The sequence below is a fragment of the Dromaius novaehollandiae genome, chromosome 8 (assembly GCF_036370855.1).
Source record: "Dromaius novaehollandiae isolate bDroNov1 chromosome 8, bDroNov1.hap1, whole genome shotgun sequence".
Taxonomy (NCBI): domain Eukaryota; kingdom Metazoa; phylum Chordata; class Aves; order Casuariiformes; family Dromaiidae; genus Dromaius; species Dromaius novaehollandiae.
Window position 1 is genome coordinate 9,082,808 of NC_088105.1, and position 18,188 is coordinate 9,100,995.

At 37.9% G+C, this 18,188-nt stretch overlaps 1 protein-coding gene across 9 annotated transcripts in view; it reads left to right on the forward strand.

The window, feature by feature from the left end:
- RABGAP1L (RAB GTPase activating protein 1 like) overlaps positions 1-10,881 on the forward strand; it is a 263,348-nt gene extending 252,467 nt beyond the window's left edge. For all 9 annotated transcript variants that reach the window (XM_064515591.1, XM_064515588.1, XM_064515592.1 and 6 more), the window contains 6 exons: positions 2,943-3,053; positions 5,426-5,530; positions 6,671-6,754; positions 7,251-7,322; positions 8,266-8,463; positions 8,800-10,881. In XM_064515591.1, the coding sequence (XP_064371661.1) occupies positions 2,943-3,053; positions 5,426-5,530; positions 6,671-6,754; positions 7,251-7,322; positions 8,266-8,463; positions 8,800-8,955 (726 nt within the window). In that variant the 3' untranslated portion in view covers positions 8,956-10,881. The remainder of the gene's footprint in view (positions 1-2,942; positions 3,054-5,425; positions 5,531-6,670; positions 6,755-7,250; positions 7,323-8,265; positions 8,464-8,799) is intronic.
- Positions 10,882-18,188: the final 7,307 nt, after the last annotated feature.

Here is an 18,188-nt window from a genome sequence, read left to right on the forward strand (position 1 = left end):
CTTTTAAAAACGAGCCAGAATTCACCAGCTGCCCTTTGTAGCAAAAGGGAGGAGACTCTCTGGGAAGGAGGAATCTCGTATTTTATTGATTGCAGAAACTGAACGATACCAAAGAGAAGGAAGTGCTGTAGTCAGTAAATTGTTAGTGTTGTATAGAGAAAGGGCAGGAAGCTGTTTGTTTACGCTGAGGACAACCAGCAGGTCTGACTAGTTGGCTCATGCCAGGTTACAAAATACTGTCTCTGATGTGAGTCTGCCTGTAACTAACAACCTCCATCTACTGAACTTTATTTTTTCCCATTGCAAATGATATTTTTTAAAGCCCTGTAAATATTTTGGAGCCATCAGAAACAATTTGCTCCATACAAGTAGTATTGCTTGGTGTTTTTGTCTTGTGTAATGGTAGGTTTTATTTGGATTTAAGCAGATTAAGAATTTCCTCCCAAGGAAGGAGGCAGTTTTTCACTGCTAGATCTGGGGGGAGGAGCTGGAAAAGACAAACCATATCTAATCACACATACTGCCTTGTTTGAAGTAAAGGTGGCCCAATGAGATATTTTCAGCTAGAAATTAAAAATACGGAGAACGAGATTAAAATCGCTGATAGCTACTGACTGGATGCCCGAGGTAAGAGATATTTAACTTACTAAAAATGTGCCGTGTGAGTTCTAGTTTAAGAGGAGGATAGCGCATTTCCAGCCACGAAGCTTGCTTATCCACTTGTCTGTGAATGCAAAGCAGGAACTTCCAACTTCACATTGTGCAGCTCGCTTTGCAGACACTGAAGCTTTTGGCAAAAGCATAGCAAAAAATGTTAAAGCAAATGTCTTTTGGGGTTATTTTGTGGAAGTCTGAAACTTTGCTGATTTCTTCTTCTAAACAATGTTCCTATAAAGAGGTATTGGTGGTGCAGCAGCTGTCGGTATTATCCGTTTATTATCATCGCCATCTCCAAACTAGTCCAAGTTTCTTTGTGAACTGAAGTCACTTTCTGATAACTGCTCAGTGGCAGAGCTGTGTCTAGAAAATCACTGTTTCTTAGATTATCTGAAAAAAATAAAGAAATAAAGATACATCAGAGCTTTTTTCTAATTAAAAACTGCAATTCAGTTTAACACTTTAAAGTATACATTATCCTTGTGGAAGAATTTTACTTTTCACTATTCCTTGTCTCAGAGTACACTGCAATTAAAATCCAAAGTTGTGCATCTTTTAGCAATGGTTATTTTAACTGCCAAATCAAAGAAAAGTATTTTACTTATCGTTTCTGCAACAAAACAGTTATTTAAGGTATGATCTTTTGAAGAGGAAACAAACTTAGTTTCCTGTACAGACAGTGTACAGTTTAAGGCACTCGGTTGCACAATAAGGTCACATTAAGGAGAAGGCATTTGCGAAGGGGTTCTGCTTCCTGCCGTGGAGGAAGCTAACGACACAGAAGGGATTTACTTTTTTTTAACATTTTAACATTAGAGCGGTAGTTGTCCCTTTTTGTTCAAGACAAGCATGCAAAGTCTTCATGCAACAGAAATGAAAACAGGGCTGTTTCACTGTGTTGAGTTTTGAAAAGAAAAAATACTTGAGTGTAGCTGGAGAGCAGGAGACAGTTAAAGAAGATGAATAATGTCTTTATGTCATGAAATCACGTTTTGTAGGATGGTATTATCTGAATGACTTTTGGAAATTTTTTTGCTGTCCTAAATGCTGATATACATATTTCCTTTTACTGTTTTTCCTTGGAGAACATAACTTACCTTTTAAGTGAACACAGGGTATTTTTGAAATCTCAGCATTTAGATTATTGTTCCTCCATGAGTTTCCACATGAACTTGCTATTTTTCCCGGAGTTTCCACTGCACACTGATTGCCTCTGCAGTCTGTTCTGCATGGAAGATGCACGGGCATCGTGTGAGTGAAGGCCAGCAAATTCTTTGCTGTCTTCAGAGCTGTTTGAGGAGGGTACCTGTATCTGGCCCGCTTGGCTGCTTTCTTCTGAAGCCAGGTGTTTGATGTGGGCTCCTGGAAGTCCACTGACCCAGAGACATCTTTTAAATATGATTCTGCTTCTCAGCCCTAGCAGAACAGTCACTCCAGCTGATTTTGTAAGAAACATGGATTACTACTTTTCATTCTTCTCCAGTGTACTTTCCTTCACTAGTTAGTGTTTCATGTAGTCATGTATGCCACTGCAAAGTGGTAGCGAGTGCAGTGCAGGGGAGAACCAGGGCTCACAGTCTCAATGTTTTGCATTTTGTGGTGTCGGGCTTTGCCTGCAGAGCACAGTCCTGGAAGGCTGCCTGCTGCTCAGAAAGCGAGAGCCGCTCTCCATCTGACACTTACGCTCAGCAGGTATCCTTTAAAATGAGCACTGTTGTCGCTTGTGCAAATTATGGAGAAAGTGCACAAATGGAGCTATATGAGCTGCAGAGAAGTTCCCAGCGAAGTGCTGTTCTTTACTGGTCCAGCAGAGAATGGGTGGTTGTCACTACAGCGTTTACAAAATGGACTATTTTTATGGTTACCTACAGTCAAAATTTTGCAAAATGGAGCAGGACAGATTTTTACTTCTGATCGGAAATACTGTTATCTCTTCAAAAGCTCCTCTTCACTGATGCTGCGGGGGATTTTATCTGCTTAATTTCTTTCCATGATGACTAAGCAGAAAAGAAGTGCTTTTGAGGAGAGGACTGTGTTTACTTTTGACAGAGAAGCCCTACAGTCAGTGTGGCACTTAGGCGTCTCAAACACAGCCATTGGGATGTGAAGGGAATCGCTGCATTTGCACCGCTGGCTTAATTCACTGTTGTTTCCCAGAGCAGCAGTCCTGTCTTAATGTGCACTCTTGCCTTCTCGGTGTTTTATGCACACAATATACTCATTTACCTTTCTTTAACATTGAGAAGAATTAACTTCTTTTTCTGGTTGTTCCTTTCTTCCTGCAGAGGGAGAACCGCAGGCTCCAAGAAGCTAGCATGAGGCTAGAACAGGAGAACGATGACCTTGCGCATGAACTTGTAACAAGCAAAATCGCCTTACGAAATGACTTGGACCAGGTGAGTCCATCACCAGCAGTGATGAGTTCAAGCTTAGACTGGGCAGTGCCAATTGTAGGAGCCCTGTTTTACATTCAACTGAAAGCATGGGTACAAAATTAAAAGCGCTATTATTTGTGCCTTTATTTTCCTGACAACCTAGTTTCTCATTCAGTCAGAAAGTTAGATTTGCAAATGTATGCAGGTGTAGGCATACACAGTGGTATCCTAAGGACACGGACACCGACGCCTCTGTTGGGGTCACTTTTAGAAAATACAGGTCATAATCTTTTAGGCAGATACTAAAGGATGAACATAACTGGAAAAAGATATCACACACTCCTTGGAAGACTTGAAAGAATACTTTCAAGGAAGTTGCCTTGCAGAATTTCTGCTACCTTATCTCGATCTATTTTCCACAGTAGTTTCCAGTACAGCTAACGAAATTCAGAGATAATGAAGTAGCTTGGCACCAAAAATTAAAAGGGTTCCTGGGCATCCTTTGGTAACTGCTTTTATTTCCTATGAAGCCAGGAGTGTGGAGGACGATGGCTTTCAGAGCCATTTATCCTAGAGCTGGCTTTCAGAGAATTACACATTCCACCCTTCTCTTTGCTTTAGTGTTTTATGTCATATTGATAAATTCCTTAACAGCTGTTATTAATGTACTGAATACAGGAGGGCTATATCCCACCGTCATTGATGATTAGCACCTTGCTCAGTGAAGACAATAGTATTCTTGTAATGTAAAATCTATTCCTGCATGGGCCTCTCAATTTGATTTTCAGGAGTTTCAGGCTTTCTTTATTTAACTTGAAAGTTGTTAACATGTCATTGACCACAGTAGTTGCAATTCATATTTCTGTTTAGTGAAATTCTTGAGAATTAAACTCTGCTATTTTGGATCCATGTGATTCTAAAAATCTGAGCCATCTTGGTGAGCAAGAGCAGCCAGAGATGTGTGGTGGAGTGGGATCTTTTCATGTAAAGGCCAAAAATAATGTGTTGAGGTGCTCTATCTTCCCCAGTTATATGTAGAACAAGCTTAATGTTTGCTCCTCCCCATGTTGCTTTCCGAAGTATCAGGACACAGCTGTCAAGCAAGTACCCTTTGCCAGTCGTCATGGGCAAGAACAGGTGATACCACATCCTACTGTAGACACTAGGAGAACCTGGAATGACCAGATAAAAGGAATAAATATTTTTAGTTTATAGTATAGGTTTTAAACAGGTATTTTATCATAAATATCCTTGCTATCCCATACTACTTTTGTCCTCTCTAAGATGTCAATTTTATCCCTCTTCCGTTCTTTTACTCATCTCTATCCCTTTCTTCCATATGGCCATTTGCAGACTTAGCAATGCAGGACTCCTCAGTCCATCTCTTTGGTCGTGGCCTTAGTGGAGCTGCTTCTGCTATCATCAATAACATCCTCATTAATAATTAACACTGTGCCAGATAGATAAGCTAATATCCTCAGTAATGGTAGAAAAACAAAGTGTAATTCAGAGACAAAATTCTCTGCTGTTTTCATCGTTTTACAGTGCCATTTGCCCTCTTGCATTTTCAACAAATTGTGTGTTCTTTAACCACAACCATTGCCTGTTCCAGCACCAGTTATTGAACAGAATGAGTGGTGCGACGCAGCGTTTATCTCCCAGGTGGGGGGTGAGGTAGTCAGCAGAATATAATCAGACATTGACTAAATATATCTTTCCTAGTGATCAGTGAGGATAGCTGTCATGAAACCAAAGCATTCCCCAGTATGTTTCACCATATTCTTGGCCCTTCAACAGAAAGGAGAAAGTTCATATTCTCCAGTACAGAGTATCTGGTTCCTCCTGGAAGTATTTATTTTGCATTGTTAACCAAACCTTTTTACTTGACAGTCCTGTTTGTCTCTTTTATACGTGTCTAAGCTCTGACACTTTGTAAGGCACGATGCAAGCACCTAACCTTTTCTGCAGTATCTGTTTTTCCCCATCTACAGGTATAAAAAATGAAATGAGTTAACTAAGGTTACGCAAGAGCTAAATCATGCTGCCCTCATTTGGATTAATATTGTTCTCAACAAAAACATTCTATGCATCATTGTTTCTATTAGGTTTGTGTAAAGACATACGATCTATGATCCTTGCTTACCTGTAATCTGGGCATGGATAATATTTGGCAAAAGGGTTCTTTTGCTCACTTGTTGAACCACAATGAAATAGCTTAGAAAATAGCTACTTGAAAAGGGTATTTCCTTTAAAAAAATAGGTCAGGTGAGCCATTTGAGGGTGAGAAGAGGTACCTCTAGAACCTAAATCTGTAATATACATGAGATGTATACATGAATATATTTCCATTGGAACAGATAACACCTAGATTACACTGGCTTTTCTAATTCTAGGCTGAAGACAAAGCAGATGTTCTGAACAAGGAACTTCTGCTGACCAAACAGAAACTAGTGGAGACTGAGGAAGAGAAACGAAAGCAGGAAGAGGAAACTGCTCAGGTAAGACATATTCTGACTTTTTCCACTTAGCTAAACATAAGCAAAAGGATATGTAGAAAAGCATGAATGTGTTGCAGTTGTGGAAAGGATTCTGTTTCCAAACTGCAGTGGCAATAAAAAATTCACATCACTGGGGTAAATGCTTTTAAGCAAGATACATTTCCTAGTGTCTTCCTTTACTTGAGCTCTGAATGTCCAACATATAAGAGGTCATTCTGATTTCAGCTGCTGGTCCATTGAAATAAAGCTATTAATATATTAGACTTGAAGGTTTGGGGGGATTTTTGCTAACTAGACCTGGCCTCATTTTGCCTCATCTGCAAAATGTTCAATCTTATTTTTTAAGTTTGCGTATCGATAGGCTGAACAATGACTTACATTTGTTTCAGAAATGATACTCTGATTTTTATTTTTGCCATTTGACAACAGTGGCTGTAACAACCAAACAGTAATTTTTTGTCTCTCTCTAAAATGGAGGTTGCCAAATTCTATGTTTGCTCTGTGCTCTAAGGCAGTAGAGGCCTTTTCCCTACTGAAAGGGCTCTGAAAGCTTAATGGTTCTGAATGGTAAGGAAATGAGTTAGCTGTATTTTAACGCAGTGCCACAAACAAAACCAGAATTGTTTTTCCTGTTAGGGAGATGAAAGTGTGATAGTGCTGGAGGGATTTTTCTCCCTGTTCAGTCTCAGAACAAACAAACAGATAACCCATCCCCCCAAGCCTCCCCAAACTTGCTGTATACTGTGCAGAGGTAAAAAACAAACCAAATAAAAATTTTAAGATCATCTGTAATGGTCTTGCTTTGTATTCTTTGGACCGTGATATACCACTTAACATAGAGAAAACTACTATACAGGAGAATGCTCTAAGCAGGGATACACTGTATCCTAGTATAGACTGGAGAGATTTTTTGGGCTTTAACTGAATATAATGTATATAATTACATTATAGAGTAAAATTGAGTATATTATTGAGTAGAAATTACACTGAGTAAACCATACTTTTGTCTGAAGAACTGTAAATTGGTAAGAAAAAGCTGTAGTATTGCTATAAATACAGCAAAGCTTTAAGAACAATTTGATCACCCATATTGAAAACTTCTTTCCGCATACTGTGTAACTTCTCTCCTTGAATTCCTAGTTGAAGGAGGTCTTCAGGAAGCAGCTAGAGAAGGCAGAATCTGAGATTAAGAAAACCACAGCCATTATTGCTGAGTACAAACAGGTAATGTTCCATAGAAACTCTCTCATATTTACTTGTAAACTTTTTCAACCTGAGAGCTGAATTTTCAGAGTTGTAGACCTCATCCTCTAAATAAGATGCATTACATTGCAGGCTTTTGGAGAGCAAGCATTGTAATCTATTATAATTCTTTATGTGGTTTTCCTAGTAGTCTGCTAATTTAGGGAACCAAGAATAACCTATCCTTTAGATATTCTTAGTACTGTAGGCTAAATGCTTCTTTCTTCTATGACACAATGCTGTTTAAATGATATAAACCAATTTGTCCATAAAACATTGCAGTCTCCGTGTTAAGCTTCAATATTGAATACTGCCTTTTTCAGTCTTCTTATCACCAGCAGTGAATTTGTTAAGGAGAAATGCATATCTGAGAGAGGCAGAATTTAAGACATAGCTCTAACAAACATAACTGTTTAAAAGTATTTGTTAAATTTTAGTAGAGTAAACTTTATCTAAGGTACTGCTTTCTGTCTTGCAGATTTGTTCCCAGCTGAGTACCAGGCTGGAAAAACAGCAGGCAGCCAGTAAAGATGAGCTGGAAGTTGTGAAGGTGAGAATGATGGCTCTACATATAAGATGTTTCTAAATCAAGTATTCCTAAATGCCAATGACACAGAAGAAACTGTGAACTGAAGTTAACTGTAACAACAGTGGCATCTGTCAAGCTGCACTGGTAGCCCCGCACTCATTTTTCATGGGATGTAAATAATTAAAGGCTTCAATTATTTTCCTTCTGCTGTATCTTCTAGGTTTTTCCTTAGTTCTCATGCTGAACCTTTGTTGCTTTCTGGTAGCAAATTCTTATCTCATATTTACCACAAAAATAAATACAACGGTTGATGTTCTTACAATTTGCTGAAACAGTTCAATAGCTTGTTTTTGTTTGGATGAGGCCAGGCCAGCTGTCCTACATCTTCAGCCACGAATGGTTCACCTCTTCAGGCAGCCTAAGAACCTTACTATTGCGCATCAGATGCTGTTGGCAAAAAGGGCTATTGTGTAAGATGCTTAAATTCCACTGCCAACAAGACAGTACTGACCTTTGCAGCCAAAACAGGGTACTTGCTTCTGGGAAATATGGAAAAGCTTCCTGTGTTTCTTTAAAATCTCAAAAACAGTATTAACCCAAGCATTTGGTCAAGTGCTTTTATGCAAGACAAAAAGTCCCTAGAGTACAATTTGCTCTTTTGCGATGTGCTGCCGTTAATACTGCAAAATATTACAAGGTCTTGATTACAAAAAGGTTTATATAATTCTACGCTAGAAGCAACGTCTGTGCATAATCAGAATGTGCTAGGTAGTTTTTAGGGATTCTTTTACTGTTAAGTATACCCTGGAAGTTCATGAACTTCTCAAATTCTTTAATGAAAACTTCAGTACTAGACCATTCAACCATTATTAACAGAAAGCCAGTCTAATATAAAAATGTATTTTTTCCAGAAAACAGCAAGTCCTGTAACATGGATTAAAAACAAGCTTTCTCGCTCTTTCAGGGTAAAGTGATGGCCTGCAAACACTGCAGTGAGATTTTCAGTAAGGAGGGAGCACTGAAGGTGCCTGCTGTAAGCAGGGAGAATCAAGGAATAGAAACAGATGATGAGAAGGATGCACTCACAAAGCAGCTGAGAGAGATGGAGCTGGAACTTGCACAGACCAAACTGCAGCTTGTGGAAGCCAAGTGCAAAATTCAGGTACATGGGATTCAACTACGGTGTGGTGGTCTCCGTAACCTCGTTGTACTATGTAATAATTCTGAATCATGCAGGAAAGTTGTTCCTAAAGGGAGCATGTACCTTTACCAGTGTATACCAGTGAACAGAATCTTATTTTCCTCTGTCTTTAAAAACAAAGAAAATTTTCATTTGTAGAAATACCTAAATATCTTCAGCTGTTTGCTAGGTTTCAATTTGTCCTCCTCCAGTGCCTGGGAGGTTGGAAGGAAAGTGCTTGATTGCAGGGATTGAGTCTGAAGATGCTCTTTTGTTAATTGTTATTTTTGATCAATTCTGACTATTCTGCTTTCTTAGGAGCTGGAGCACCAGAGAGGAGCCCTTATGAATGAAATCCAAGCTGCCAAAAACTCTTGGTTTAGCAAAACCCTGAACTCTATCAAAACCGCCACAGGCACACAGCCACCACAGCAGCCTCAGCCACCTCTGCCACCCAAAGAGAGCAGTACATAGTTCCAGCCAGACCCCTGATACAAGAGCACAAAGAACAACATAAACAAACCCTGGAGGATTCTTCCAGTGGTCTCTCCTCTTGGGGAACGGACAAAAGGCAGGAGTGCAGGCTTGAAGTGAAATTCTTCGGTGTTTTTCATTCATTCTGATGTGACCCTTTTCAAAGGGGAATAAAGAAAATCCTGTTTTATGTTGAATTCCTGTTTCCCAGCTGCCTTGCTGAAAGCCACGTTCTGATACCTTCATACTTTTACAATTTATTTTATATGACTAGATGTTAAAATGAATAAATAATTCAAAACTAGGTCTTTAATACATGACTAATTATTCAGAATTATTTTTATCTTGCATAAAAGGTTTTTTCTTCTTCTGGAGGAAGAGAGAGAATGGAGAATGTAAAGTACTGAAGCATAATCTCTTCACAGAAAGCACAGTGTAATAAGTACTAGTGTGTGTGTGGGTGTCAAGAATAACTCATGCCCTAGGACCATCTCAGAATTTTATTGCTGTGACTGTGTCCTGCAGAGAAGCACTTTTTGTAAAGCTTAGGCCATAGCAAAGATAGTCTTGTGCTCTCTTGGCACAATTGTTTGAGCTTCCCTGATAATTTCATAGTTTCAATTGTTTTTTTTCCTTCAGAAATGCAAGTAGTGCAATTCTTTGTAGCACTGAGTAGCACTGCTATTTAAACGTTATTTACAGCTGAACTGGAATTTAACATAAAATTATCTAGTTCCTTTTTTTTTATTTCATTTTATACAAATTCCAAGATATAATTCCTTCCACTGGGAGAAAGGGAAAACTATTCAACATTTATTTGATTTTTTTTTTTTTTTGCCAAGAAGCAAGTGCAGACCTTGTATACATTTGACTTTTTGTGAATCCTGTGCAATAAAGGGTAGGTTTTATGAATAAAATTAATGACAAAGTTTCCCTGGGTCTATATTCAAGTTTTGAATTTGACACAGAAATGAGGTATTAAATTTAAAAAAAAAAGTTTTTTGCTGCACTGGTGAATAAAACATCACAGAAACAAGATCTGCTTGCTATAAGTGTTTGGTTAGGAAATGCCACGTTGGTGTGTTACTTATTTTTATAAATACAAAAATTTTCAAATGGAATATTACACCTAGACTTTTCCCATGGGATAGATTTCTCTGATGATTCCCAAATCTGTCTGATTGTTTTGTATCTCTAAAGTAAGAAAATTCAAAAGCATTTGTTTTGACTTAACGAAGAGTGTTTATAGAAATACTTATTTCACGGAAAATTAAACTATTGCTTGAACTGATCGGAATATTTTTTTAATCATATCCGACATGTCTGTAAGAAGGTCTTGCAGGTAAATATCATTGCTGGACAAAAGGTTGTGCATTAATTTTTCCATTTACAAAGTTGTTCCAGGGACATTACTTCTGTTCTTTTTCTTTTTTTTTTAATTCTAAGGAATGCCATATCTTGTCAGTTTTGTACAATAAAAATTAATGATACTCATCTTGTGCTTTATTGTCAAGCATAATTGTGAATTTTTTTAAACAGGGTAGTACAAATTTAAGGTTTGTGTGTGCCAAATGGATCATTCTGAAAGGCAGTCAGCTGTTTGAAGTAGAGATCAAAATATAATCACTATTCTGACACAGCTATCCTGCAACTTGACAATGCAGATTCTATCTTCTAAGAGTAAGGAGTTAAAATTCCTAGTCTTTATAAACTTGCTTGCAAGAACAGTGATTATATGCAAAAAGCAGAAGGATTTTGTTTTGCAACTAAAACAAAGATCTCTTTCCTTCTCAAGTCAATTTCTCGCTAATAATATTTGCGTAAATGTTTCCATTATGTGGAATGTTGCATTATTATTTCACTTATCAGTACCATTTCACCCTTGAAATAAACTATGTAATAAAGTGGAAGTGACATTTAAGAATACCTGGTCAACCTTTGATTGTTATATTTGAGAGTACTGTGTTGATGTGTGACACTGATGGTTTGACAAGTGTCCATATTTCTCATTTTATTTAACTTAAATCATACTCACAAGTTGATTTAAAACTTTGATTGGAAAAATGCAGTAATAATCAATGATTAAGACTACGATTCCCTTAGCAGCTGAGCCAAGGTAACAACTCACTGCTGCTGAAAGATCTTACCTCTTCCAGTCCCTGTTGTACAGTCCTGTCCCTCCCTTGTTCTGGCCCATACTAGAGATGATTAAAAAAAAAAAAAAAGTGGGTGGATTTTTGTTCTTTTTTGGCTAATAAGCTTTTTGCCAAGTTAGTGAGTTAACTTATCTCAAAGGGTGCGATGAGTACAAGAGATTGAGGGGAAAATGGGAGCAGGACTTCCCCAGTTCTTCAAAAAGGAGCTGTTAAGTAAGCTCACTGTGTCTCATGGAATCGTAGCTTTGACATGACATCTTCTTTCTCAGTGTAGCAGCTCTCTGACTTTAGAAGTTTCTGTGACAAAAACATAGTTGCTTCCTGCTAGCCATGATGTGTCCGAACACATGTAGGAGTGGAAGCTAGCTTTCCTTGTGCCTCACACATCAGCAAAATAAGCTTCAGAGGGCAATGGCTGAATTACCTGTCTTGGCAATAACAAAGGCAGTAAATAATTTTCACCTTTCATCTGTAGCTGCCAGGTAGTGTTTGTAGTGGAGGCATTTGTAAAAGTAATATTTATATTTGGAAACTGAGTCGTCATAAAATTACTGAAAGAATAAGCAAAATAACTCTATGGCATTTCTAAAATAATTTTCTAGATGAATAAGAATAGTTCAGAGACTCAGAAAGTAGCAAGACTGCAGGATTAAAACAGGCAACCTAAAGTTCTACCTGAAGTTCTACCTGTTGACTGTACATACTATTATGATACTAAGTTTCCTATGAGATCAATATTTGGGTTTTAATTAGCCCTTTCAGCTGTGGATAACAGCGCTAAGTACCGTCTGGAAATACACACATATCCCAGAGTGACTGATCTGTCTAGAATAGCTGGCTCTGTGTTCTTTTAGATTTTCAGTAGGAAACTTCATTAAATCAAAGTCTAACTGAAACTGCTATGTTCATGTGGCACTGGAATAACTAACATAGCTCTCGAGCCTGGAGTGATTAATTTTTTTTTTAATCTGAGTCAGTATCAAACTATGTGTCCACATCAAACTTATATTAAAAGTAAATTGATTTTTATATATATATAAACTAATATTTAAACAATTTATATATGAGTTTATATTAATATAAATCTTAACTACATCTTGTTTTTTACTTTTATTAAGAATGCATACTTTTGAAATAAGGCCTTTACTTTGATTAGGTGCAAACTTCCAAAGAGTATTTTTAGTACAACTGTTGATTCTGTTGGATTCTAATCTGTTCCTGAGATGCCCAATATGGAAAGAATCTTTTTTTCCACTTTAAGAAGTTGTTTTTATTTTGACTGTAACACTTTACAGGATAAATAAAGCAAGGTTGATTTAGTTATATGGTAGATCTGTGAACTAGTCTTGTATTATCTTTGTGAATCAAACATGGTACTCTAAAATAATAGTGCTTACTTCACTTAATTTAACATTATAAATTTATCCAGATTTTAAAAATTAAAACTGAGAAAATAAAAAATATCACTGCCTGGCTTTAATCCAAGAAACTGTAAATTCCCTGAGGTTCATATGCATTAATGTCTAGTGAAATCAGTATCTGGAAAGGTGGTCAGCCATGTAATCAGTACTGCCAGCTGACAAACATACCCTTGCTCTGCCCATTAGTTAGTTTATTCTCCAATTTGCTACAGCTAAATTAGTTACATATTAGATAAGCAGTTTTTTTCCTGTTGGAAGTTTGAAAGGACATTTTGTTTGGCCCTTGAAATTTCTTTTAAGGTAGATACTTTTCACCTGTGCCATTGTGTTAAAACAAAGTAAAAACAGACGTTTACAAAGGGAGAGGGGGATGGAGAAAAAGCTGGTAGGTTTCTTTTGTCATTAGGAAAAGAAAGTCAAGCACAGCAAAATTCAGATGTGTTGACAAAGCATAAGGTATCCCATTCACTTCAGAGTCAGGATGTCACTCAACTAAATAGGGCAATTATGTTAGGAGTAATAATAATGTAACTTTACTGAAACTAAAGTATCAAGACTTACAAACTACATAAGAAAGTCAATGTTTTCCACAGTTCTCCGCAGGAAACTGGTACGACTGAGTTCCCTTCCTTATACTAAGTAGTTGCATTGAAATCCATGAAACTACTCATATGTGGGAGAACTATACCTCTTACTTTGATTATTAAACTGTTAGACTCAGGGATATTTGGCACACTTCTGCATAATCTAATAAGCCTGAAAACCTTTGGCATTGAAAACAGGAATGCGCTTGTCTTATATAATGCGGGTTTTTTTCCAACTGCTAGAGAGAAAATTTTAATGCAAGTCATTTTCAGAATGTGAAGATCAGGGCAGAGATTTTTATGTGAAGACTAAATGACTGTTCTCCTCGTTGACAAGCAACCATCCATTAGAGCTACCCTGCTAAATGGGCTGTTGTAGAAGCAGCTGGCTTCACAAGACATGTAACACTGTGTATATCCAGGGCTGTGAGTATACACAGAACCAGACATTGCTTTTTTCTGGCAAACACAAAGGCTTGAACTAAATTCTTCTACTGTCTATTATGCTAATATCCTACTGGGAGCTGTCCCATTACCTCCTTCCAAATAATACTAAAGAGAGACACAATGAAGCACTGATTTTTGGACCTTTGAGTTAGAACAGATATACATCACAGCACCCTTTAAAACTGAGTTAATTTGCAGATGGCATTTAGAGAAATTCAAAGAATTTGGAACTGGATCACTAACTCTCAGCATTGACCAAGAGCCTATCTTTCCCAGCTCAGAAGTCTACATAATTTATTTCAGGATCATGACTTAACACATACAGTTTTCTCCTCCAGGAATACAGGGCTCTCCGTTTCCTCTGCATTTCCACTGCTTTGCTACTGAATGTATTTCATGCTATTTTTTACCTTAAAAAGAAAAGGTAGAAAGTTAGAACATTACTTCCTCTTATTTTCTTATTCAGTGGGACTTGCTTTTATTTAACCTGTAAAGGAATATATATGTATCTTTGGAAAACTATATCTTATATATAGAATAATATATAGGAAACTGAATAACAAGGGGATAAATACATCAAAAGGATTTGGTATCATAAGGTTCATTTGTGATTTGATACCACGAGAATCCTGGGCTGTACTAATTTCCTTTCAGTTTCTCTTATTTTTGTATTTTATATAATACATGGATGCTACTACCAATGCAAACAAGAGCAGATGTTCTCAGACTTTTCTCCAGATCCCAATTCCCTCCTTCTAGTAATTCCCAGGGCTGCCTTGGTACAGCTACCATTTTCAGAAGCTGTACCAGGAGTTCTCTTGGAACGTGTTGGTCTCATGCAAGAAGACTCCTTATGGCTTGTTCAAACAGTGAAAAGATGGTGAATGAGAGCAGAAATGGATCTAAGCCCATACAGTTTGGAGTCAGATCCTTCCCCTTCTGTAATTCAAGGTTGATTCACTTCACAACACTGAAAATAAAGACCAGCTTCAAAGCTGTGATCCACAGTGACATTTTCCAGGTTTGGGGTTATTCAGGCAAAGTTTGTTATCTGGGCACGTCCCTAGTTCATAAAAATACACTTTGCTAAAGGGTAAGGAAAATAGAGGATCATTGTGGTATGAGCCCTTGAACTGAGAACAATCCAATACTGCCAGTTCTTGTGCCACAAATCCATGTATTATATAAAGTATAATATGGACATATAAGTGTAATGCTTGTTATTAAAAGTGCAATTTAATGTACATGGTCACAACAAATGTTTACTTTTTTAATTGTTACAGAATTGTTTGGATCAGTACCTTGTTATCATTGTGTGAATGATGCCTTGTAAAATAAATGGAAATGCAAACAAAATGGGAATAAGGTGCTTATTTTCATAAGCCGCTTGCTTGAGAAACAGTTTAAATGTGTCTGTAGTAATAAATAATTACTGTATCAGTTCTTCAGACACAGTTTACTCAAGTTGGTTATTTTCAAGCAGTACTACTGTACTAAAACACAGTGATTTAGCAGCCTAGCCATCCAAAATGTGCGTGTTACATAGCTAATTTCAAACTGCTGGTATCATGTCCTTGTTCACAAGAAGCAACCCGTTCCACAAGAATCTGACAGACATTGTGTTGGAGAGCTATAGGTCATGTGGGTCCTCTTTTCCAAATGTTAGCCTGAAGTTTACATCACAGAGCACATACTGATCAATACGCTGTTCCTGAAGGTTCTTGATATAAAAGATGGGGAAATAAGAGCTGTTCTTAAGGACTTGACGCTTCAGTGGAAGTACACAAGAGAAACAGGCAAGCGAGCCATGATACGTCTAGAGGAAGAGAAGGATCAGGGAGCAGAAGGTACCAGCAAGAAACAGGAAACATTTATACCAGAGAAGCATGGCCAGGCAAGAACAGGACAGAATAAAAGTTACAGTACTCATTAAAGCTAGCAATTAGATGTATTCAAATGCTTTATAAAATCATTTTTTCCATGTGACCAATTGATCTAGTTGTTACAGGGATTTTTTTTTCTATTTAGATGAACAGCCACTGCTGCCTGCGTAACTGGAAAAGCACACAGCACTTGAGAGGAAGATATCAAGGCATAAGGGTAGAAACGCTGAAGATAAATATTTGTAACTAATTAGTTCACCAGACAAGACATTGCTTTTAATTAACTTCCACATCACTATCCAAAGACTGTTTGCCATCAGTTTCAATCAGCACCTACACACAGAAGGAACAGCTACTACAGGCTAGCTAAGGAGGCCACATCCTTTCAAAGCCCTTGCAGATGCTTTTTTTCTGTCCCTAGAGCCGATGACTACTGAAAAACAATATACTTAACAGTGTTCTGCCATCCAGAGAGACTAGATCAGGGTCTTTCAGTTGAGTTTGAATATTCCCACCAATCCTTAGCTAGCTTCTTTTTCCCCTTCCTGACTCAGGGACCGTTCTGATTCTTCTCTCTTGTGAGAGGGCCTGCCACTTGGCGACTTGCAAAAATGCACACAGAAAACTGGGCTTTGTCAGGCTTTCTTTTCTTTCCAACTTGGGGGGGGGGGGGGGTGCAGCATCCACATGCTACTGCAGCTTCATGCAAAGAGCTGTGTGGAACACATTTTTACATTAGAAAAGAGAGAAACTCTTCCACTTGTAAGCTGCCACTCTGTGGGAGTGCCATGGGCACTGAAAGGCTCCTGATTCAAGCATACAAAATAAGCACTGGTTTTCAAAATGTCTAACGAATGAATTGCAGGCTCGCACATGCACTTACGTACTAGTGGAACACATCATGTTTCCTCCTCTATCCAGAAATTAAATTATAAAGCAATACCAATTTAAATTCTACAGCTATCAGTGTCCTAATGCAAGACCACAATCGGGAGTGGAAAAACTCAAAAGATGAGCGGTTAAGGAAACATCACAGGAAAGTTTCTTCTTGTCTCAGTGGCTGCTCAGCAGAAAGATCATAAGGAAACAATTCCTGAATATGCAGCTGCTCTCAACAAATTAAATAACCATGCCACAGAAGTAAATTCCAATTGACCATACTGTAATTTCCAGATAAAAATCAACTAGTCCAGCTTCAAATGCTATTGCTAAAGATCTACAGGATGAAGCTCAGTGCTGCGAAAATTAAACATAACTACAGAGTTAGTTATGCAGATTTTTCCTGACAGCTTCTCAGCTACAGATCTTGAAACACTGGGCCAGAGGGGTGTGAGCAAGATTTCGGTAAATGCTATTACAGCTGCATTGTGCAATACAGCCTCGCAAGTCCTTGGCTTCAGATTTTCTATGAATCTGTTACCTTAATCTGATCTAATGTCCTCCCCTGCCCTTGCCAGTTCCCCTGCAAAAAACTCTTTAAAGATTATTTATGTTCACTTTAGAAGCGGGGAGAGAAAAAAAACTAAGCCCATCAATTGGAGAGTGAGCTGGCATTCCTCAACTCAGTAAATTAAATGTTTTAATTGGCAACCTATCCTATAGAGAAAGCTACTTTTTCAACACTGAGTGGTTGTATACTCCTTTGTGTTCCAATTTTTATGAGGATATTTGGAGGCAAAAGTTGACTCTTCCACTTATCTATGTACAGAAGGATTTCCATCAGCTTTTTTTTTTGGGGGGGGGGGTTGGGGGGAAATTTTAATGCTTACTGGGACCCAGGAATACAGAAGTTTGGTTTTTTTTTTTTTTTAGCTGATATAGTAAAGGTAGTGAGAAACACCTTGCAATACTCTGTGGAGCAACTGCAACTGAGGTTTTAATACCCAGGAAGGTCATTTCAACTCTTCTCTAAAGGCATAAGCATTGACTCTATACTGCAATTGAAGCAGTTTGCAATTTGTGGATGCCTCTTAATCAGAACGAAATGACTAAGCCTCACCAAAAAATTTCTGGCTTCCAACTACTTCCCAGGGTGACAGGGGTTGACAGCTTATGTCTCACTGATAATTTTTGACTCTGTAAACTCAGGATGAATTTAAGCATTTTTTTTTCAGAAAAGGACTCATAGCTGGTGATTTCTGTTTTGAAAACCTCAACATAAAGTTGCACAGTATTTCCAGAAGAAAGACTTAACTACTTAAGGGGAAAAAAAAAAAAAACTATCCAAAGTGTTTCAGTTCCAGACTCAGCATCTGTCAGCTCCTTATTCCTAAAGGTGCACAAGGCAACTTCTGCCATTTACAAGAACATGCAAGCTTTCCAACCTTTGAGGCACTGCAAATTGATGAAACTCACTTATTACAAAGGCTGCGTAAGTTTTAGGCTACTTTATTTTTTCAGAGTACCCTATTGTCAAATGTTGGCCTGAATTGGGATAAGTCAGAGAGAGAGAGATGAGCTGATGCTGTTGCCACTATATTGGCATGGAGCTGACCTGTCTGTTGATACTTTTAAGTTTTATGCAAACAGTGCTCTGGGGCTCAGTTTAACTGGACTGATCCCTTTATATGCCCACTGCTAACACAGCCCAGCTACCAAATAGTACACTGGTGTTTAATAAAAAAAAGTGTTTAATATAAAACCTCACCAACTTGAATTAGAGCCCAACAAGAACATCAGGCAAGAGTATGAAAGCTTTACTGACACTTAAAGGGGTTCTGGCACACCAGCATGTGGGGTAAT